We start from the raw sequence: 23583 nt of genomic DNA on the forward strand, positions 1-23583 counted from the left end.
TGACGGCCTACGAGCCACAGCTGATGGCCATTTACTACCCAAGTGAGCACCTTTGCACGTGAGGCCAGGAGCCTGGAAACTGCTCTTCTGGCTCTGTCCCCACAGGCCTCTACTGAGTGGGTGTCAACCAGGCCCTGCTTCAGGACCAGACTCTTTATTACAGATGGTGAGGCCGCATTTTAGTAAGTTTCTAAACAAGGGTGGAGTTCCATAAGTGGTTTCACAACCTAAGCCAAGCACTTGATCCCTAGAGGACATAAGACCCTTTCTTTCCATTGCGGCCGGTCCAGGACTGTCTTTATGCTCTGTACTTAACTTGCTCCATCTAGAAACTCAATCAGAAAGTCCCTGCGCATTCCAGTGCCCTCGCATCCACAAACAGCTGGGGGAAAGCAATAGAGACAGCCCCAGGATAGGAAAAAGTTCTGTTTAAATTCAAATGAAACAGGCAGGGTCAAGTTCCCGCTATCCAGGCTGGTTTCGGGGAGCCAATTGTCCTCCCGTCGGCTGTCACTCAGGCACGAGGAGGCGTGGCCTTGTGAACTGTCCAATGAGGGGCAGATGGGTGGGGCGATGCAACGGGAAGTCGGGGACGTCCCCACTCGCTCTAACGGTGCTGAGGGTCGGTTGTCGCCTGGCCTTCACGGTACGTGGTGGCTTTACCGCATCATCTGTCGCGCTGTGATCTGAGCTGGTCATGGAAGTCATAGGCTGGACTCTGGGAGACCCAGGAAACCTAGAAATGGTGAGTGTTCGGGGCCTGTGTGCAGAGACGGGTTCGAGAGGCTGGTTGGAACCGGTTAGAATCGGCGGTGGTGGGACCCGGCCTCCCCGCGGTCCACTCAGGACTTTGCAGACCTGAGTCCACTGGGGCTCCTCTGGGACGTCAGTCCCCTCCGGCGCGCAGCGTGGGGGCTGGGCCGGCAGTCGGGACCCTGAGCTTTCTGTCTGGTCACTGCGCGCGATGACTTCAGCCTGGGAGCCTCTCTGGGCAGCTCTGCGCCTGCAGCCCTGCGTCTCCGCAGATGGTGCGGTCACCACCGAGAGAGTCATCAGGAAACAATCGTGACGCGGTCTCCGGGGTTCGTGCGTAGGAGGAGCTGTGGTCTGTGTGACCCCCAGTCTCCTTTCTCCCCAGGGGGACCCGTTTTCTCCTGAGTTTTTCAAATGTTTGGGAAGCAAGGTCCCAGATCCACGACTCTGTGCCCCCAGCCTGTCTCTTCCTGGGACTGGCAGGCGGTAAGTCTCCAAATTTCTAGGTCGCTCCTTGAATTAATTCCCAAGCCAACTTCTTTTTCAGCTATTTGCCCTCCGTGGTTTATTTCAAACAGATCCAATATTTTAATTGCCCTTTTTTAATTGTTTATCCTTTTTCCACAGAGTCATGGATGGCTCTTACATTTTTTTGTGGATATTTTAAGGGAGAGGAAAGGCAAGAATAATCACCCTTTCAAGGAACTCCGTTGCTTGAAATCCTTGCACCTCTCCGCCAGGGCCTTCCCGGGGTGCACGGACGTCCTATGGGAAGTCCTTTGGGTGGAGGTTCCTCTTTGGAACCTTTCCTGGGTGTTCTCTCCTGTCAGCACTGCCACTCCCTGGGTTTGTCACCCTGAAAAGATTTATTGACTTAATTAAGTGTCCGCTTTTCAATAGGGGTAAAATGCATTTACTTAGTAGAGCTTGAAAGGCTATAAAATAGTTCCAAACAGGCCAAAAAAAAAAACAGGTGAATTTTAGAAAAAATAACATATTCCATGATTACATTTTATTTTCGAATTAATTCTTTCACTCTTCCCCGAACATGTGTAGTAAGTAGTGAGGTCCGTTTTTTTAGCTTTGGGTGTTTTCAAATAGAATTGCAGCGTTTAGACTTGCAGAGCAGACATGTTCAAGTATGATTATTTATCAGCCACTTTATATTTCTAGAAATTTACTGACATCTTTTTCTGAAAAGAGCAGATACGTATTTATGATTTTCTAGTTGAACTAGTTCAAGACCCTTAAATTTTCTTTCTTTCCCTATAAATGTTGGCTTTAAGTGATTTTGCTGGATTGTTCAAACACTGGGTTTGGCATTTACGATATCAACTGTGTTCCAAAGCACCTCCAGTGGGGAGCAGAGGCCTGTGGTCAGTGATGCAAGCTAAGAGCTGCAAAGGGAAGTACAGTAGTAGTACCCCGGTTTTCGAACGTCTCAGTTGACAAACATTTCAGTTTACGAACGCCATAAACCCAGAAGTAAATGCATTGGTTTTCTAACACGCCTCGGAAGTTGAACATGTCACGTGGCTTCCGCTGAGTGCAAGACCCTGAGGCCTAGCTGTCGGCTGTTTCCCAACGTTTCAGAACTCGTGGATGACGGTCGAAAACCGAGGTACCACTGTACTTGAAGGCGCAGTGGTTCTTGCTGGGGAGTCTCCCCTGCAGGTGTCCTTCCTGCTCACGTCTACCATGGAGGAGCCTTTACACTGAGACAAGCTGCAGCCCTGGAGAGCTGGGGGTGCAGGTGCATGTGTGTGGGAGGGGTGGTGACGCCCCTTCTGAGGTGGTGGTTGTGGCTTCTTAGGCCTCGACATTTTTAGATCTTCTGTTTGAGTTTTTCATCCAGAGTGTAGGTGCACTCAGTGTAGTTTGTGCATATGGAGAAAATCTGTGAAGATCAGGGGTTTTGTCTCGGGCACAAAGGGTTCATGACTTTGAGAGTTTACATGGTTTAGAACCTTGAACTGAATCAGGCTGAGTTTCCTCACTGTGAAAATGGAAGTCTGGGGGAGGGAGCACTTCCATGCTTGCAGAAGAGGGGGGGGGGGGGTGGAGCTCCCAGAGTCCATTCCTGGAGCTGCTCAGGTGTCCCACCCTCCTTCCCCAGGGACTGACCCACTCCAGGGGTTCTGTCTCAACCAGGGGTATCTAGACCCCAAGTATGGGAACATGTTCACTAAAGCCTGGAGGCTCCTGCACTGGGAGCTGCCGCTCGCTGGGGAGCCCTGTGAGCTGTGCTTCCCTGTGCTGTAGCGTGGACCCACCCAGCCTGGGGTCTGTGTACAGAGGACTCTGAGTTGACAGTTTTGGTCATTCTTTGTTCTTCGTGAGCAGAGCATGGGAATGAAACCCTCCTTACAGTGGTCCTGGGTTGATGTTTTGGCCGAAACCCTGTGTTTAGAGTGAAAGTGTGACTGGGGCTGGGTTTGCACAGACATTAGGGGGAGCTCTTCGGGTACAAGGATGATTATACCCTGTGAATGAGGTGAGCCCATCAGATTGTGACTCCTTAAAGAGGCTTTATTTCAGAGAGAAAAAGAAGAGACGGATGGCAGCCATAAGTGGCGAGATTCCAGAGGGTCCAGCAGGACCCCTAAGTTACGCTGCTGCTGCAGCTGCAGCTGCCGCCCCTGCACCTGTTGCAACAAAGACCCCGACCCCCTGGGTTACAGTGGCCAGCACCATAGTTTCAGTTTGGCGCAGCAAAGGGATTAGTTCAAACCCTGCTTAAGTCCAGGGTACTTGGACTCCGTACAGCAACCGGTTGTCATGGAGGAGGCCTCTAACCCTGTTGGCCGCGATGGGAGCCTCTGGAGGAGGACCTTGAGTTGTCCATAGGCTTCTGATTAAGGGACTGTCCTGGGCCCCACACTGTGTGCCATCAGGGCTGCAGTTACTGCCATGTACTGGGCCCTCTTGAAGACAGAGGCTCCATAAGTGCTGAGCATGGGACCCTCCACTGAGGTGCCGGTTATGCCTTTGGCCCTGGAGGCCCTGGAAACACCTGCCCAGCTTGGCTGCTGACACCTGCTTGTGATATGATGGAACCAAACCATAGCTCTCTGGTTTATGCGACCTGTTTGTACAGCAGACCCAAGGGATAGCTTTGGAGACTGAACATCTACCTACATAAGTGGAGCCCAGGGAAAGACTGAGGAATGAGGTAGGCCACATCAGTCTGGCAATTAACCGTTTATTAAGGGAAACTTACTGTGTTTCCCTGAAAATAAGACCTAGCCGGACGATCAGCTCTAATGCGTCTTTTGGAGCAAAAATTAATATAAGACCGGGTCTTATTTTACTATAAGACTGGGTCTAATATAACATAACATAACACTGAGTCTTATATTCATTTTTGCTCTAAAAGATGCATTAGAGCTGATTGTCCGGTTAGGTCTTATTTTCAGGGAAACGCAGTACATACAGGGCGCGTCTTGGGGGTCTGCAAGATGCAGTGGTTATCCTCCTTGCCACCTGGCAGTCTCCAAAGGATTATATAGAACATGGCAGTGTGGACAGGGGTACTGGTGTATGGTAGTTACAGGTATGGGAAAATGCTTGATGGGGTCAGGACGACGGCCCCTTCCAGTAACCAGTGTGCTGTGTGTGACACAGGGGAGAGCTGGCTAATGTCCGAAGGAAAACATCGATTATTAACAAGACAGTCTCTGAGAGGCTTTACGGGAAGCAACTCCATTCTGGTCTAGGTCTAGCTCAGAGGTCCAGCAGGAGTCACATCATGGAACAGCCATTCTCCTTCCACACCACCCACAGGAGGGATGACCTGCCTTACTCCTGTCCCTTGAAAGAAGCCGTGGTGCTGGAGGAGGTCACCCATCTGCCGGACCTCTTGATTCCCTGGGCTGTTCCCTGGGATTCACTGAATGCACAGCCGTGGGCAGCACAGGCTTTCAGGAGGACAGTGCACATTCGTACATGATGGAGTTCCGTGGAAAGTTGCTGTCCTTCATCCCTGAATTGAGATGTTTCTGATGAAGGCCCAAGCCCAAGGGTCACACAGCTCACCCAGCATCAGGCAGTCATCGTGCTGCTGTCCCACGGTTGTCCCCACCTGCATATGTTCACAGGCTCTTGGACTATTGTCTAAGAATTGCCACTTTGTGGTAAAAGAACTCTGGGAATCTCTTGACTCAGATCCCCAGAATATAAATGTAGGTGACACTTGTCTGTCCATTACTAAGTCTACATCCCAGGACTCACCAGGACACACCTCATCCACTTGGAGTTCCAGACACTGACAGTTACCATGGCGCTTCTCAGAATATAGATGGCATGCTCTCCAACACTGCGTTCCATGCAGATTTCACCTCCTTCCTGCTCTCAGGCTCCTAGAGCACCAGGCTGGCTTATTGACATAAGGTCAGATCGGGTGAATGACACGTGGCCTGTTTCATCCATCAGTCAGTCATCGAGGTGAATTGTGTGAGTCTGCCTTCATCTTTTTCTTTTCTTTCCTTTTTTTTTTTTTCTTTTTTTTTTGGTTAGACTTCAGTTTTGTTAAGCCATTTTAGGTTTACAGAAAAATTGTTAAGAGAACACAGAGTTAGTTCCCACATAACCCCTGTGCATCTACACAGTTTTGCCCTATTTTTTTCATCTTGTGTGACTATGGTGCATTTGTTACAATTGCTGAGCCAATATTGCTGTATTAAAGTGCACAGTCTACCTTAGCGTTGAGTTTGTGTTATGGGATATATGGGTTTGGGCAAATGTATAATAATGTATATCCATCATTTCTGTATTACAAACTGTAGTATTACTTCCCTAAAAAGCTTCTGTGATCACTTATTCATTCATTCCTATCTCCACCTCCTAAATCCTTCAAACGCAAAGATCTTTTTATTGGCTCATGGTTTTGTCTGTTGCAGGTTGTCATTACGTGGAATCATACAGTGCGTAGCCTTGTCAGACTGGTTTCTTTTTCTTAGCAATGTACTTTTAAGGTTCCTCCTGTGTTTTCATGGCTTAATGCCCCGTTTCTTTTTATCACTGAAAAATATTTCACCGTTTGGATTTACTACTGATTGTCTGTTTGCATCTTGAAGGACATCTTGCTTAACTCTGGACTCCTACCAATTGTGAATAAAGTGCCTACAAATATTCATATACAGGTTTTTGTGAGAACATAAGGTTTCAGTTCATTTAGGCCTATACCAAGATTTCTGGATCTTACTATACATAGTAAGAGTACATTTATTAATAAATTAAAAGTTCCGGTCTCCAATGTGGGCGTGCCTGATTCCATCCCACCAGTAATAAATGAGGGTTCCCTGCAGCTTCACCTCTTCACCAGTATGTGCTGTTTTGAGTTTCAGCCATTTACTCAGTGCATAGTGATACCTCATTATTCTTTTATTTGCACCTAGAATTTCTCCTATGTTATCTCGTAGGAGATTATCACTTTTACATTTTACATTTAGATCTACAATGTATTTGAATTAATTTTTGTGAAAGGTATAAGGTCTGCGTCTCCATTCATTTTTGTGATTATATGTTTGTTTGTGGGTATTCATTATTTCCAGCAATATTTATTTAAAATACTGTCCTTTTCCATTGAATTGCCTTGCCTCCTTTGTCAAAGATCCATTGAGTATATTTGTGGGGGTCCGTGGGAAAGCAATTGACTTGTGTATTTTTAATCCTTGCTTTACTCTCTTATTGATTCCAGGAGTTATCTCTGTTGTGGGTTCTTTCTGGTGTTTCACAGTCACTCATGTCATGAGAAACAAGTGTGATGAATTTAGCTACAGGTTTCATGAAGATGTTCTTTCTCAAGAAGTGGACTTTCCCCTCCATTGCTAGTTTGTTATCATAAGTCGATGTTCAATTTTATTAAATACTTTCGTATTTTCATTTTCCCCTCTACTTTCTAATATTAGTCATTTCTGTCTTCCCTCTTTTCTTAGTTATCTTGTCTAGATATTTACCAGTTTTATGCATCTTGTCAAAGAAGTGCTTTTAAAATTTCTTCCTCCATTGATTTTTCCACAATCATATTGATTTCTTTTCTAATTTTTATCATTTCTGTTATTCTGCTTGCTCTGAGTTTAATTTGCTCTTCTTATTATTGTTTCATGAAGTAGATGCTTCCATTATTGATTACAAATCTTTCTTTTTTCCAGTGAATTTGTTCAATGGCCAAAATTTCCCTGTAGGCACTGCTTTTTTTTATTTTAATTTTTTTAGGTAAAAATAGTTTTTCATTTCTCCTGAGTTTTTTTTTCCCTTTGATCCTATGTGTTATTTAGAAGTGTGTTGAATCTCCACGTATTTGGGGATTTTCCAACTACCTTCCTTTTACTGATTTCCAGATTAATTTCTGTGTGATCTAAGAGCATATTTTACACGATTTCTGTTGTTTCAAATTTTTATGGTGTCTTTTATGTCCCAGATGAGTTCTGTCTTGGTGAATGTTCCATGTGAACTTGAGAAGATGTGTGTTCTATTGTTGCATGAAGTATCCCACAGATGACAGTTAAGTCCAGCTGTTGCATAGTGCTGCTCAGTTCTGCTCTGTCCTTCCTGATTTTCTGCTACGAGAATTTATAATTCATGATAAGAGGTGTTGAACTCTCTGGCCACAGCAGTGGCTTCATCTGTTCCCTCTTGCATTCTATCAGCTCTTGCCTTATGTAGTTTGACCTGTGTTGTTAGGCACACACACCTAAAGAATTGCTGTGTCTTCTTGGGGATGGACCCCTTTGTCACCATATAATGTCTTTATCTCTGAGTCTTCCTTGGTTTGAAAACTTCATTGTCTACAATTCATATATCTGTCCTTTGATTACTGTAGCCTAGTATACTTGCCTCCATCCCTTTACCTTTCATCTATCTGTGTCTTCATATTTAAAGTGCGTTTCTTATAGACAACATAAAAGTCATTTTTTAAAATCTGATATTTACTGTATCTTTCAATTGTATTGAGACCATTGATGATTAAAATGGTTTGTGATGCAGTCAGAGTAATATTTACCAAACCTTTTACTGTTTTCTATTTGCTTCCCTTGTTCTTTTCTATCTTTTCTTTTCTGTCCTTTTCTATTTGCTGCCCTTGTTTCTGTCTGTCTGCAGCTTTTTTTCTGCCTTCTTTGGCTTTAATGGAGGATTTTACTTAATTGGTTTTTTTCTCCTCTCTCAGCATATCAGTCACATTTTTTTAAAGTTTTTTTAGTGGTTTCCCTTTATTTTTGAATATACATGTACAACTAACCCACATCTGTCAAGTCACACTGTAACACTTCACTGTTTCTACAAGTACCTCATACCACACTATTTCCAATTCCTCGCTCATTGCCCCTTGTCACATTCTGTCATTTATTTCTGTTACCCATAAGCATATAATTACCAAATACATTTATTGCTAGTATTTTAAGAAATGCAAAATAATTTTACCTTCATTTATTCCTTTTCTAATCCTCCACCTTTTATGATTTACATACTTTATGATGAATTTTTTAATGTTTCATTTAAAGTAGGTGTACTAGTGACAGATTCCCTCAATGTTTGTCTCAGAAAGTCCTTATTCTTTATTTTTGATAGATTATTTTCCTCAATACAAAATTATGCAGAGTGGTTTTTTAATTTTAAAACATTCAATATTTTATTCCACTCTGTTCTTGCTTGCATAGTTTCCGAAAAAAAGTTGAATTTAATTCAAAATCTTTGTTTCTCTATACCCAAGGTCTGTTTTGCCTTCTGGCTTCTTTCAATATATTCCCTTTGTCTTTGATTTTTGTCTACTTTCAATATGATATACTTGAGTATGCATTTTTGGTGTTTTTCGTGGTTAGTGTTTTAGAGCTTTCTGGTTCTACAGTGTGTCATCTGTCATTAATTTTAGGATAGGTCAGTGATTATTACTTCACTTACCTCTCCTGTTTCTTCCGTCTTTCTTTTTTCCAGGTATTCCCGTTGTTTGTATTTTAATCCTCATATTAAAGAAGGTTGTCCTAGGCTTCATGGACATTGTGTTCTGTCTTTTTTGTTCATCGTCTTTGTATTCGACTCTGGTGAAATAGATATTTTTGAGAACGGGCCTTGTTAAGAACAGAATATTTGGCGCATATCTCAAAATACCATCTTTTCTCTTTCCTAATTTTGGAGATGCCATTTTCTCTGTGACCTCAAGACTCTGAAGAGGTCACAGAGAAGTTCATTTCAATTTTGTTTTTTGTTTTTGTTGTGGTTTTTTTTTAATGAGATTGAGACTGGCAGCTCCTAAGTTCCTTAAGTGCCAGACTTGAAGGTGGCAGGGCAGCCTCTAGAGTGACTTGTCAGGAAAATTTTCCTCCTAAAATTGGAGAATGGAAATTTTGTGTTCTTTTGGAGGAAAGCAATGTTGAATCCTTTAAGTGTTCTATAATCATGGTCAAATTCGCCATCAAACCATTTGATCGTCAATGAACTCCATTACAATTTATAGCTTTTAACCTCTCCCTCAAGGGCAGCAAGTCCCAGGGTACACGCTGTTAGGATTTAACCAGAAAGAGCTCTTCGGGCATATTCTCTCATTGTATGTTCTAAAAGTGACTGGAAGCTGCCCTGAGGCACACGAGTATAGGAATTTTGTGGTCTAACATTTCATTTTTTTCTTCCTTGTGTCTGTGCTCTAAGTTCCCAATAACTTTCTAACCCCGTTAAATTGAACAGCAAGGAAAGGAAGAACTCAGTCTGTGATCAGTATTACACAAGTTACAAGCAGTGCTTCTCCACAAGCATATTTACATTCAGCCAACAGTATCTGATTACTGGTTAAAGGCCTGGAGGACTTTAGGACGCCATGGTCAGCTGGCTTTGTTGAAAGTGATTTCCACAGGCCTCTTGCACTTTCATGTTTGGTAATGGGAATAGAAGGAAAAGCTTCCAGTTCTTCACTGTGTTTTGTTTATTAAAACCTTATGTAGATCTAAGCCTCTGCCTCATGGAGTGCTGAAAATGGTAGGTAATAAAGATGAAAGAAATTTTCTCACTAGGAATTAATAGTCTTAAACTAGTAATACTTGTTTCACTTGAATAGCATTTCTGTCATTTCCAAACATTCTCTGAACCCTGACATTAGAAAAAAATAAATGCCATGTGATCACAGTAAGAATGTATAAGTAATTTCCATGTGTTCACAATGCTGTCAAATTTATGAGCAAGTAAGTGTGGGCTGACATCAAGCTTCTGTCGATCAAGTTATAGAATAAATGTTCAGAGACAAGAGAATCATATGTAACCTTATACATGGAGTCTAGATGTCCAGTGCTCACATATCCTACTCTACATGTATTGGGATGTCACAGGACTCAGTAGCCTATGAGGATGTGGCTGTGACCTTCACCCTGGAGGAGTGGGCTCTGCTGGATCCTTCACAGAAGAAACTCTACAGAGATGTGATGCGGGAAACCTTCAGGAACCTGGCCTCAGTAGGTAAGGATAATGACATTGCTTCATTTATCAGAGGGTAAATGTTTCTTGCTCATCAATATTTTTCCAAGATGCGGAATGTGGAAAGCAAGGATGTTGATAAATAATCTGGGTATGGTCACAACTCATCATTTATCTGGAAGCTAATAATTTTTCCATAATACGAATTCTTTGGAATCACTTTTCTGGGTCTGCGTTTTAGGGAAAAGATGGGAAGAACATGACATTGAAGATCACTGTAAAAACCAGGGGAGAAAACTAAGGTGAGTCACACAATAGAAAGTAGTGTTTCATGTGAGAATTCTAGTAGGCTATAAAATTTTTAAAAGAAGCAACAAACAAAACTAATAAACCCTGCTTCAAATGTCTTTCTTGGAAAATTTTTACCAAAATACTTTCTTAAATGTAACATACACATTTAGTGTTTGCAAAATAGTTCACTTGGAAATAGCATTAATAAACCCTATATATACATATCACACTTTGCTAATAGCAAGGATAAAGTCTTCTTGGAGAACATTCAGTATATTTATTTTCAGACAATTCAGACAAAACAGTATACCTATACTTTTCCTAGAAATCATAATAAATATAATGAATATAAAATCATTAATAAAGAAATTAATACTGTGCTTCTCTCTCTCTCTCCTTTTTTTTTTTTTTTTACAGGAGTCCAATGGTAGAGAGATTCTGTGAAAGTAAAGAGTGTAGTCAATATGGAGAAGACTTCAGCCTTATTTCAAATCTCAATCTGCAGATGAAAACTACTGGAGTGAAACCATGTGAATGCAGGGCACGTGGAAAAGTCTCTGTGTATCTTTCATCCCTTAGTAGGCACATCAGATGTCACACTGTACACAAAGCATATGAATTTCGAAAATATGGAGAGAAGCCATATAAATGTAAAGAATGTGGTAAAGCCTTCAGTTATCTACAGTGGCTTGAAAAACATGAAAGAAATCACAATGGGGAAGAAACCTATAAATATAAGGAATGTGGGAAAGCCTTCAGTTGTTCAAGTTCACTTCGATTACATGGAATAACTCACACTGAAGAGAAACTCTATGAATGTAAACTGTGTAGTAAGGCCTACACAGATCATTGCTCTTTAAAAATACATGAAAGAACACATACTGGAGAGAAACCCTGTGAGTGCAAACAATGTGGTAAAGCCTACAGAGATCCCAGTTCCTTAAAAATACATCAAAGAATTCATACTGGAGAGAAACCCTATGAGTGTAAACAATGTGATAAAGCCTATAAAGATCGCAGTTCCTTAAAAACACATGAAAGAATTCATACTGGAGAGAAACCCTATGAATGTAAAATATGTAGCAAAGCATTCACTTATCCCAGTTCTCTTCAAAAACATAAAAGAACACATACTGGAGAGAAGCCCTATGAATGTAAAATATGTGGTAGAGCTTTCACTTGTTCCAGTCAAGTTCAAGTACATGGAAGAACCCACACTGGAGAGAAACCCTATGAATGTAAAATATGTGGTAAAGCCTTCAGTTCTTTTAATTATGTTCAAGTACATGAAAGAACTCACACTGGAGAAAAACCCTATGAATGTAAAATATGTAGCAAAGCATTCACTTATCCCAGTTCTCTTCAAAAACATAAAATAACACATTCTGGAGAGAAACCCTATGAATGTAAACAATGTGGTAAATTCTTCAAACATTACAGTTCCTTACACATACACAATAAAATTCACACAGGAGAGAAACCTTGTGAATGTAAGCAATGTGGTAAAACCTTCAGAGATCACAGTTATCTTCAAAAACATGAAAAAACACATACTGGACAGAAGCCCTATGAGTGTCAACAATGTGGGAAAGCCTTCAGAGTTCGTGGTTCTCTTCAAAAACATGAAAAAACACATGCTAGAGCGAAACCCTATGAATGTAAGCAATGTGGTAAAGCTTTCAGTTTTCGTAAGGGTTTCCAAATACATAAAAGAACTCACACTGCAGAGACACTCTATGAATGTAAAGTATGTAGTAAAGTATTCAGGTATCCCAGTGACCTTCGAATACATGAAAGAATTCACACTGGTGAGAAACCCTATGAGTGTAAGCAATGTGGTAAAGCCTACAGAGGTCACAGTTCCTTAAAAACACATGAAAGAACTCATACGGGAGAGAAACCCTATGAATGTAAGGAGTGTGGGAAAGCCTACAGACATAGTAGTACCTTTCAGAGACACAAAAGGACTCAACACTAGAGAAAAACCTTATGAATGTAAATTGGGAAAGCCTTCAGATACCAAGTTTTCAAACATGAAAGAAATCACCCTGGAGAGAAATCATAATGCATGAAAAAAAAATGTAAAACATTCAGTTGTCTGGGTTCTTTTCGAAAATATGAAGGAAATCACACTGCGAAGAAACCCCATAAATAAAGGATAAAGCATTTAAGTCTCCCAGTGATGTTCGAAAACACAAAGAACTCACAGTGGAAAGCTCGTTAGTATAAGGAATGTGGGAAAAGCTTCAGTTATCCCTGAAAGGACTCACTGGATATAACCCCTTAAATGTAAACAGCATGGGAAACTCTTGAATTGCTCCACATTCTTACATTTGAAAATTCCCATGGAAGAGAAATAGAAATAAATGTAAGTAACATGAAAAAGCTTGATGTAAATTCATGTACAATGTGCCAGAAAACTTTCAACATGAAAGTCCTTATTAAAGATGTAAATATTGTGTTTATTGAACAGTTTTAGAAGTGCATCACTAGAGCGGATTTCTACTAATTACTTTCAGAAATGCATATTCAAGTGCAATAATTCTGAGAGTCATCTTTCAACATTAAGACATAAGAGTAATAAGTAGTGGTTTTTCCTTAAAACATTTAATAATGTTTTCTTATCATTTTGAAGAATGTTAGATGCATGGGTGAATTAAGTATTTCTTATATACAGTTAGGTTCAATTTTTTTATGTTGTATTTTTTCTGTTAGGGTTCCACTGAAAAGGATATGAGTACTTTGGTATTTGGATCTTCCTAGTGGCTTGTGGAAGTCCTTTATATCCCTAGAATATACCTTTATATATATATAGTCTACCTTTTCCTCTGACATAGCTTCTTTTTTGATGTGATGGATATAGGAGCCTTTTTTCTATTTTCCATGTTAATAAATAGTTGGAATCAACTTTATATATGGGAAGTTTAGGAAAGAGTATAGTTTTTATATTTGGCCCTTTGCTTTTCATCCTTCCTTTGGTATTTGGTGAATAGAGTTTGAATTAAGAAGAGGGACCTGTGATAGGGCAACAAAATAGAGAGGGACACAGGTGTTTGTTTCTCTGCTGCATGTGCAGTGGCTGCCATGACTCAGTGCTTCGATGTGAGAACAGGCCCCTGCCTCCTGTTAGGAAGTCTGTGGGTGTTTCCTGTTACTTGCAGCTGAATGTAATCCCTCAGTATGTTTTCACTTATGTTTGATTGTATGTGATGAAACGTACTCGTATGTATCAAACACTTCTGTGGGTGTTTCATAAAAATATTTTGACTGTTTTCTCAGCTATTGTATGCTACCAAATACTGTGTTTTTCATTTCCTGAGAGGATATGTTAAAATACCCCCCATTATAATTGTGGATTTTTCAAATAAACTTTGTGTTCTCTTCATTTAATCATTACACTTTATGGCTAATTTTATCATGTTCGTTCAAGTTAAGGTAATTTTTCCTCAGGCATATTTTATGTTTTATTCTTTTATAGTTGCAATGTTTTTCACTATAATGACACTAATTGTCATTCAGCCTTAATAACAAAACCTTAAATCATGGTTGGTTTTTTCAGTGTCCTCTTGCCAGTGACCCACAGGATCCTGCATGTTGTAGAAAGGAGGGGTACGATGAATTCTAATAATAAGAATGACCACAAAATAAACAATGACTGTTGGAGTGTAACATAGACAATTGCTCAGGACTTTTAAGATTTGGCCTGTATTAGATATTTTGATTGCTATTTAAGGCACCAAGATGTTTTTGTATATTGAATATCATACGGAGATAAATTTATTATGTTATTGGTAATCATAAACCTTGTTTTCTAGAAAACAAAAACAATGTAGTGCAACTAAACTTAATTCATAAGAAGCCCCAGTCAGTCATATTAGTAAAAAGAGGGCAATATTTTTTATGATTTAGAATTACCATTTTGTGAGACATGGTTACAAAATGTATTTCCTTTAGTCTTGGTCCATCATGGTCACTGAGTACCTTTGAAAAGGAGGTGTGTGACATCTTTCTCTTCAACAGGATAAGACTTGGCCTTGCAATGATTGCAGGCCAGTTCCCAGTCCTCCGAAACAGCTATGCCTTTAGTACTTACTATCTAAACACTGATGTATTTCCTACAGTGCATTACATCATTTATCATAATGTATCTCAGTGAAAATATATAATTTCACTTCTTAGTACGTATACCGCACAATATTTTTAATGTCACCTTTATGACTCAACTGAAGTCTCTAAATTTAGGTAAATTGTGAGAAAACACAAGCCTAGCAAGGAAGAAAGACAGAACCTCAGGTCCAATCAAGCAATCCGGCTTACTAAATAGAGGCTTCTCATTGAAAAGGTATTGGCACTTTCAGGACAGAGCAAAAATTGGCACCTCTGGCATATCCAATTTACAGGAGGAAATGTGTTTTCTTCACATTAATACAATCCATTCTGGAGGAGGTCACCTCTTTTCTAGACATATTGGCCACGTTGGGAGTTACTTGGGAAGACATGAGTGACCTGGGAGTTCAGCATATACTTTATAAACTGGATGCTGCCACCACACCTGGTGGAGTCCACTGCAGAGATTCTGCATTTTGTCCCTAGATCAAACAGACCATCCCTGATCAATGATTGAACTCAAGCATCAGATCAATTACTAGTCAAATACTAGTCAATCATGCTAGCATTAGAGAATTTGCTGGCCAAGAATCAAAACTCATCTGCACGTTGGGACAACTCCTTTGGCCAGTGACAATGATCTAACTGCGTGGTCCCACCAATAGCAACAACTCCTTATCCAAGGTTACCCCATTTGGTTTAAAGAACTCTGGGAATATCTTGTCTCACAATACCCAAGTGTAAACTAAGCTCACTCCTTCCTTTGCACATATTAATTTCAATCTGAAGAGGCTCATTTCATTTACAAGTGATAATTGACTTGAATTTCTGGGACACATATTGACACTTCACACCTGATTGTATTTCCCTTAGCCCCATGGTCCCATGTAATACGAAACCATTTAAAGACCTTAACCTAAATATCTAGGCAAAGTTCCAAGGACTTCCTTCCTGTGCTACAGCTAACTTAGTGATTGACCATTGCACTTGATGTGAAAAAACACACTACTGAAACGACTCGTATAATCAATGCACATACTTCCCTGGTGAAGGAAGGAATCTCTACTGCTGATGGTAAATAGACACCTCCACTGGGACATCATCGGAACTCATATAGACAAATTACTCCTATCATACATGACCCTGTATTTTGGCTAAAGCCAAAATGCAAGGACTCATTAGAAGGTCTCAAGGACTCAAAATGCAAGATTCTCTAGAATTCTAATTATTCATATAAACTCATGGCAGTTTCTTAAAAATTCAATACAGAGTTACCATGTGATCCAGCAATACTACTTAGGGCTATCTACCCAAAAGAATTGAATTTAGCAAAGCAAACAGATATTTCCACGCCTGTGTTAACAGGAGACTTGTTCATCAAAGTCAAAACATGGAAGCAACCCATGTGTCCGTCAGTGAATGGATAACAAAATTTAGTTATGTAATACTCACATTTAGAAAGAAAGGAAATTCAGACACATACTGCAACATGGGTAAACCGTTGAGTACATTATACTAAGTGAAATAAGCTAGTCACAAAAGGACAACTACTGTATGAATCCACTTGTATGAGGTACATTGAATAGTGAAATTCATAGAGGCACAAATAATGATTATTGCCAGTTCCTAGGGGAAGGGGGAATAGGGAGATGTTAATATGTAATGATTTCAGTTTCGAAAGATAAAAACATTACTGAATTTATTTACCAGTTTTAATAGTTTTTGGTGGATTCTTTGGGGTTCTCTCTATAGTATCATGTCATCTGCAAGTGACAGTTGTACTCTTCCTTTCCAATTCAGATGACTTTTATTTCTTTTTCTTGTCTGATTGCTCCAGCTAGGATTTCTAATGCTATGTTGAAGAAAAGTGGTGAAAGTGGATATCCTTATGTTGTTCCTGATCTTAAAGAAAAAGCTTTCAGCTTTTCACCATTGAGTATGATACTAACTGTGGGTTTGTCATATATGACCTTTATCATGTATATATTTCCTCTATCCCTACTTGGCTGAGAGTTTTTATCATAAATGGATGTTGGATTTTGTCAAATGGTTTTTCTGCATCTATCAATATGATTATATGATTTTTACCCTTCATTTTGTTTTTGTGATATACCGTATCAATTGATTTGCAGATATTGAACCAGCCTTGCATCCAAGGAATAAATCACATTTGATCATAGTATATGACAGGGGTGTCAAAACTTTTTTCAACGTTTTTTACCAAGGGCCATATGCAGTAAAATACACAAACAGCCGGGCCACTCACTCGAGGTGAAGTACGTATTGCCTCACCTGTTTTATTTAAGTAAACTAAATATATTTTTGGAATTTGCTGCAGGCCAATTAACAATGGATAGCGGACCGCAGTTGGCCCACGGGCCGCAGTTTTGACACCCCTGGTGTATGACCTTTTTAATGTATTGCTGAATTCATTTTACTAATATTCTGTTGAGAATTTTTGCATGTATATTCATCAGGGATATTGGCCTATAACCTTCTTTTTTTGTAGTGTCTTTGTCTGGGTTTCGTATGAGTGTAATGCTGGCCTTGGAAAATGAGTTTGGAAGACTTCCTTCCTCTTCAGTTTTTTGAAATCGTTTCAAAAGGAGATTTACAATAGCCAAGACATGGAAGCAACTGAAATGTCCATCAATAGGATAAAGAAGATGTGATATATATATATACAATGGAATATTACTCAGCCGTAGAAAAAGAATGAAATCTTGCCATTTGCAACAACATGAATAGACCAAGAAGCTGTTAACTAAGTGAAATAAGTCAGAAAGACAAATACCATATGATTTCACTTATATGTGGAATTTAAAAGAACAAAATAAATGAACAAACAAACTCATAGATACAGAGAACAAATTGATGGTTGCCAGGTGGGAGGAATTATGGGGATGGGTGAAAAAGGTGAAGGAATTAAGAAGTACAAATTGCCAGTTATAAAAATAATCATGGGGATATAAAATACAGCATAGGGAAAGTAGTCAATAATATTGTAATAACTATGTATAGAGTCAGATGGGTATTAGACTTATCAGAGTGATCACTTTACAAATTATATAAATGTCTAATAAGTTTGTTGTACACTGAAACTAATGTAATATTGTATGTCAACTGTAATTGAAAAAAAATTTTTAATTTTAAGATGAATAGAGTTCTGAGATTGGTTTCCCAATGTCAATGTACTGCTCACTACTGCACTGTACACTTAGAATGTAAATGTTATAGTGTATATTACCACAATTAAAAGTAAAACTTGTAAAGCAAGAGAGTAAAAACACAACTCAAAATGGAAGAAAACTTTGCAAATCATATATCCGATAGGGATTTATATCAAAAATATGTGACAAACCCTTACAACTCAATAAAAACTCAAATAACCAAATTATAAAATGTTAAAGTATACAAATAGACATTTTTGCAGGGAAGATGTGTGAAGGCACAAGAAGAGTACATGAAAATACTCTGGACATCATTAGTCCTCAATGAAATTCAGATCAAAACCCCAATAAACTACCACATCACAACCACAAGGATGGCTAGAATCAAAAAGTGATATAAGTTTTGTCAAGAATATGGAGAAGTTGGAACACTCATCCACTACTAGTGGGAAAATAAAATGGTGCAGCTGCTTTGGAAACCAGCCTGCCAATTCCTCAAAAAATAAACCTAGAATTACCATAAGACCCATTATTTCATTCCTAGGTATATGCCCAAAAGAAATGAAAATATACCTCCAAACAAAAATTTGTACATGACAATTTATTGCAATATAATTCACAACTGCCAAAAGGTAGGAATAAACCAAAACTAGGCTAAACAACTGAAGTCAATTACAAAGACAATCTAGTATATGATTCCAAATATATATAAATTCAGAAAAAGGAAATCCATAGACATATTAACTTAGAAGTGGCCTAGGACTGTGGCTTGAATGAGGAAGATGGGAAGATAGACAAGTGACAGCTAAAGCCTACTGAGGATTCGTTTTGAAGTGATGAAAATATTCAAAAATCATAGTGCTAATTACACATATCTGTGAATATAACTAAAAAACCCACTGAATTGTACCCACTGAAGGGATGCATTTTATGGTATGTGTATCAATAAAGCTTTCAAATAAATAAATGCAATTGGGGTTTTGAATTATGGGTTAAGTAATTAACAGTTTTCAGGTACCTCCCACGTTTCCCAAACCTTTATTGTTTTTTCTTATATTGGTGATAATAGGAATTCAGTTGCCTTAGGGATACCACAGCATTTTACATTTCAAAATCTCTAGGCATACACTCAAAAACTATCTAAAATAAATGTTCTTGTACTGTAAAATGTACAACTTATATTGATCACATCTCACAACTTATGGTTGGTCAAAGAAAAGTCCCTGAGCCCAGATGAGGAATTCAGGGTCCCAACTTCCCAGCAGAGCCAAGGTCTTGGGCAGCCATGGGATTCTTTAGCTAAAGTATCAAATGTATGGAGGTTGAACAGGGATGGATGGAAGCCTCAATGCTGTTAACAGTCAAAGATCAAAATGGAGCCAGACTTTATTTCTCGTACGTATGGTGAGTTCATTTTTCAGTGTGTTTTTAATAACAGTTACAGTTCCATGAGTTGATTAGCACCCTGTGCCAACCCCTGACCCAGGGAGGACCTCAGAACCCTGGTCCCAGTCTGGCCTGGCCTCAGCACACCTCTTGCTCAGGACAAGGACATCACTCTCTCTGGAAACTGACTCTGGAATTCCCTGCACACACATATGTCCTGAATTCAGCATGAGCTGCAGGAAGACACCACTGTCCCTCTAGGGCCAGGAATACATTTTATTGAAAAGCCAACATTCCTGGGGTTCCAGTCAAGATGGCAGAGTCAGTAAATGCTATTGTTCCCCTCCTCCCATGACCACATCAAAATTACAACTAAATTACGGAACAATCAACCTGGAGAACCATCTGAAGACTAGCTGAACAGAAGTCCTATAATGAAGGATCTAAAGAAGAAGCCACATAGAGGCTGGTAGGAGGGGCGGAGATGTGAAGTGGGTCAGCCCCACACCCACATGTGGCAGTTGAAAATTGGGAGGGATATTTCATTTGCAGAGGTCCCCCCTGAGGATCGAGGGGTCCCAGCTCCACATCAAGCTCCCTAGCTTTCTCTCCCTATGACTGATGGGAAGAAAAGCCCCCACACATCTAGCTGTGAAAATCAGCAGGGATTCTATTGGTCCTGGTGAGATGAAGGATGCTGAAAACCCAAGCATCCTCTTAAAGGGCCCACGCATAGACTACTGTCTCACCGGTACTCAGCCTGGGCTCCAACAGCGGATTGGTGGCAACAGAGACATACAAGGAGAAACTGAGTTGTGTGGCTTAGGGTGAGGGCTGGAGGGACAGCCACCATTATGCATATGTTAAGCCCTCTTTCCATGTGGCCAAATCCAAATCTACATTAACCTGGTGAACACCACTTGCTGAACCTTGGTGACTACCTGAGATCCCTCCTCACCCAACTAACATACTGCCCGAGGCTTTTTCAGTGGCAGAGCTTTACAAACAACCAGCAGGCAGCAGCAGGCTTTGGGCTCCACTGTACCTTTGGATGAATAGCCCCAGGCCCAGTACTGGTCAGATTCGATTCGCAACATGACCTCTCCCATGTGCCTCCAGGCCCACCACAAACAGCTACAAACCACAGATCACTTTGAAGCTTGTAACAGGAAGGCCCAGGCTGGTCACAGGCAGTGGCCAACCTTAGCCTGCACTAGAGCCCCTCCAAAGAGGGCCCAGAACCAATACACAGCTTCAGACTGCACTAGAGTACCTCCCAATTAGCCCCACAAGCTGCATACCCAAAGGGTGGTCTCGGCATGCACCAGAGCACACTGGGGCAAATTCAGCTCCATGGTGGCAGGCCCTTGTAGCAGCTCATACACTGTGGTCATGGCCAGTCCTCACAGCCAGTCAGCCTGAGGGTCAACTTTACCCACTAACATGCCAACAGCAATCAAGGCTCAGCTATAATAGTAGGGCAAACACGATGCACACAAAGGACACTCCTGGAGCACCCAGCTCAGGTGAACAAGGAGACTGCCCCACTGGGCCCCACAGGGCACCTACTGCATAAGACCACCCTACCAATACTGGGAGGTGTAGCAGATTTACTGGGATGTAGCAGATTTACCTAATACATAGAAACAAACACAGAGAGGCAGCCAAAATGAGGAAACAAAGAAATACATCCCAAATGAAGGGACAGGAGAGCACTCCAGAAAAAGAACTAAACAAAATGGAGGTAAGTAACCTACCAGAAACAGAGTTCAAAACAATGGTTATAAAAATGCTCAAGGGGGTGGCCAGATGGCTGAGTTGCTTAGAGCACAAGCTCTTAACAAAAGGGTTGCCAGTTCGATTCCCACATGGGCAGTGAGTTGTGCCCTCCACAACTAGATTGAAGATGAGCTGCCGCTGAGCTGCTGAAGGGGCAGCCAGATGGCTCAGTTGGTTAGAGCGTGAGCTCTTAACAATAAAGTTGTCAGTTCAATTCCCGCATGGGATGGTGAGCTGCACCCCCTGCAACTAAGATTGAAGAAACAGCAACTGGAGTTGGACCTGAGCTGCACCATCCACAACTAAGATTGAAAAGACAGCAACATGACTTGGAAAAGTCCCAGAAGTACACACTGTTCCCCAATAAAGTTCTGTTACCCTTCCCCAATAAAAAAAACTGAAAAAAAAAAAAAAGGAAAAGGAAAGGTTGATTAATAAAAGATGAAAATACTAAGGAAAAAATAAGAAGAAAGAAAAAAGAACCTCTCTGGAAGATACTGGGCCCTCACACACCGACCGAAGCTTGTTCTGTTCAGCCATCTGACCTCCCCTGGGCTGTCACTCAGAAAAACGGGGGGGGGGGGGCAGAGGGGCGGGTCAGCAAGGCAGATGGGTGGGGCGACGCTCAGACAAACGCAGGGATGCTACTGATTGCGCTCTGGATCCCGCGACTCACCTGCGGTTAACGATCCAGGTGTCTCTGATGCAGCGTCAGTCCCGCTGTGACCTGCACTGGCCGCCGGAGCTATAGGGACGAGGCCCAGGAACCCCAGAAATCGGGAAATGGTGAGTGTGGAAGAGCGGGTGTCCCAGAACCCAACGGCAGTGGACCGACCCGCGGTCAAATTCGGACTCTGTGGCGCCAAGGCCCGCAGGGGCGCTGGTAGGTCCTCAGTCAACTCCAACAACGCAGCTTGGGGGCTGGGCCGGCAGCGGGGACCCCGGGGCGTCCTGTCCCGTCACTACACGCGGCGATTTCGCCCCGGCCGGGGAGTGTCTCTGGGTAGTTCTGCGCCCGCAGCCTCGCGTCTCCCCAGACGGTGCGGTGACCACGGGGAGGGTCATCAGGGGACAGTCGTGACTGGATCTGCGGGGATCATACGAGGGAGGACCTAAGGTCTGTGTGGTCCCCAGCCCCTCCTTTCTCCCCAGTGGCACCCGTTTTCTCCTGAGTTTTCTTTCCAAATGTTTGGGAAGCAGGGTCTCAAATCCATTCTATTTGTGGAGGTAGAAATCGCTCACTCTTTCTGAGAATGTGTAGTAAGTTTCTGAGGTCTGTTTCTTACTTTGGGTGTTTTCAAATAAAATTCCAGGTTTAGACTTGCACAGCAGAAGTGTTCAAGTATGATTAAATATTTACAAACCAATTACTTTTCCTGAAGATATAATTCATTGACATCTTTTTCGGAAAAGAATATAGTATTAGGGGTTTTCTAATTGAACAAATGAAAGGCCCTTTTTCTTCCTTCGTTTTCATGTAAATACTGGGTTTGTGTGATTTGGTTGGATTGTTCAAACACTGGATTTTTGGTATTTAAAATATCAAAATGTTCCAAAGCAACTCCAGTGGGGGGTGGAGACCTGAAGGCAGGGTATCTAAGTTCAGGCGCCTTGAACCCGTAAAGGAAAGTACTTGAAAGCCCAGTGGTTCTTCCTGGGGAGCCTCCCCTGCAGGTGTCCTACCTGCTCACACCCACGTGGAGGGGCCTTTACACTGAGAGAAGCTGCAGCCCTGGAGAGCTGGGGGTGCAGGAGTACCTGGTGGGCAGTGACGCCCTTTCTTAGGTTTTACTTGTGGTTCCACGGGACTGTTTCTAGACATAGGTAGGAGTTTTGCATCCACAGTGCAGGTGTGATTTGTGCACGTGGAGAAAGTCGGGGAGAGGAGTTCTGTGTCCTGGGTTAGGGTTTGTGAATTAGGAGTTCATTTGGGTCAGAACCTTATACTGAATCCAGCTGAGAGTTTCCTCACTGTGAGATGAAGCCTAAGGGAGGGAGCGTTTCCATTATTCCCCCAGAAGAGGAAAGTGTGGGAGCTCCCAGAGTTCCTGGGGCGGCTCAGGGGTCCCTCCCTCCTTCCCCAATGACTGACCCACTCCAGGGGTTCTGTCTCATCCGGGAAAGTCTGGAATGTAGAACCCTCTAAAAGTGGCTTTCCTGCTGTGGAAAGCAGGCTGTTCATCTGAGCTGATTCCAATAACTTGTGTTTCTTTCCTTTGGATCCTTTATCGACTGAATAGTGTAGCCCTTTGGCTCTGGTCTCCCTGAGCACCGTATACTTTTATTCCCTGTGTGAGAAATAACATTTTTAGTTTCTTGGCTTAAAAATGTAAGTTGATTGAGATATGATATCAGTAAGGCAAGAAAATTGTGGAATTAGACTTTTTGTTCCTTTTAGGCAAGAGAGCCTCAAGATGTGAGATGAATGTGTTTAAGTTTTCAGGTCCACGTTTCATTTTTACATCAGTGTTTTGTATGTGAGTGTCCCTGGAGAACACTGAAATTTAAAAGGCTAAAGTAATTGAATTTCTGTTTTATTTGATGTGGGGAAAACTAATCAAAGTTTATGTACATCTTTGGAAATCCTACTACATTTAAGGAGGCAAATCCAAATGCCTATTGCATCATAATATACTACTTATTCCTAAAATAGCCCCATGTGAGCTAGAGGGGAAGGACAAACTAGGATACAATTTGT

At 41.3% G+C, this 23583-nt stretch overlaps 1 protein-coding gene across 1 annotated transcript; it reads left to right on the forward strand.

The window, feature by feature from the left end:
* The first annotated feature begins 576 nt into the window (after positions 1-576).
* LOC109439473 (uncharacterized) lies at positions 577-12568 on the forward strand. The gene is made up of 4 exons (XM_019719788.3): positions 577-745; positions 10068-10194; positions 10394-10454; positions 10861-12568. The coding sequence occupies exons 1-4, from the start codon at positions 698-700 to the stop codon at positions 12419-12421; spliced, it is 1797 nt and encodes a 598-aa protein (XP_019575347.3). The 5' UTR covers positions 577-697; the 3' UTR covers positions 12422-12568.
* The last annotated feature ends 11015 nt before the right edge of the window (positions 12569-23583 follow it).

The sequence above is a fragment of the Rhinolophus sinicus genome, chromosome 15, assembly GCF_057876585.1.
Source record: "Rhinolophus sinicus isolate RSI-liver-muscle chromosome 15, RSI-T2T, whole genome shotgun sequence".
In the NCBI taxonomy this organism is placed as follows: Eukaryota; Metazoa; Chordata; class Mammalia; order Chiroptera; family Rhinolophidae; genus Rhinolophus; species Rhinolophus sinicus.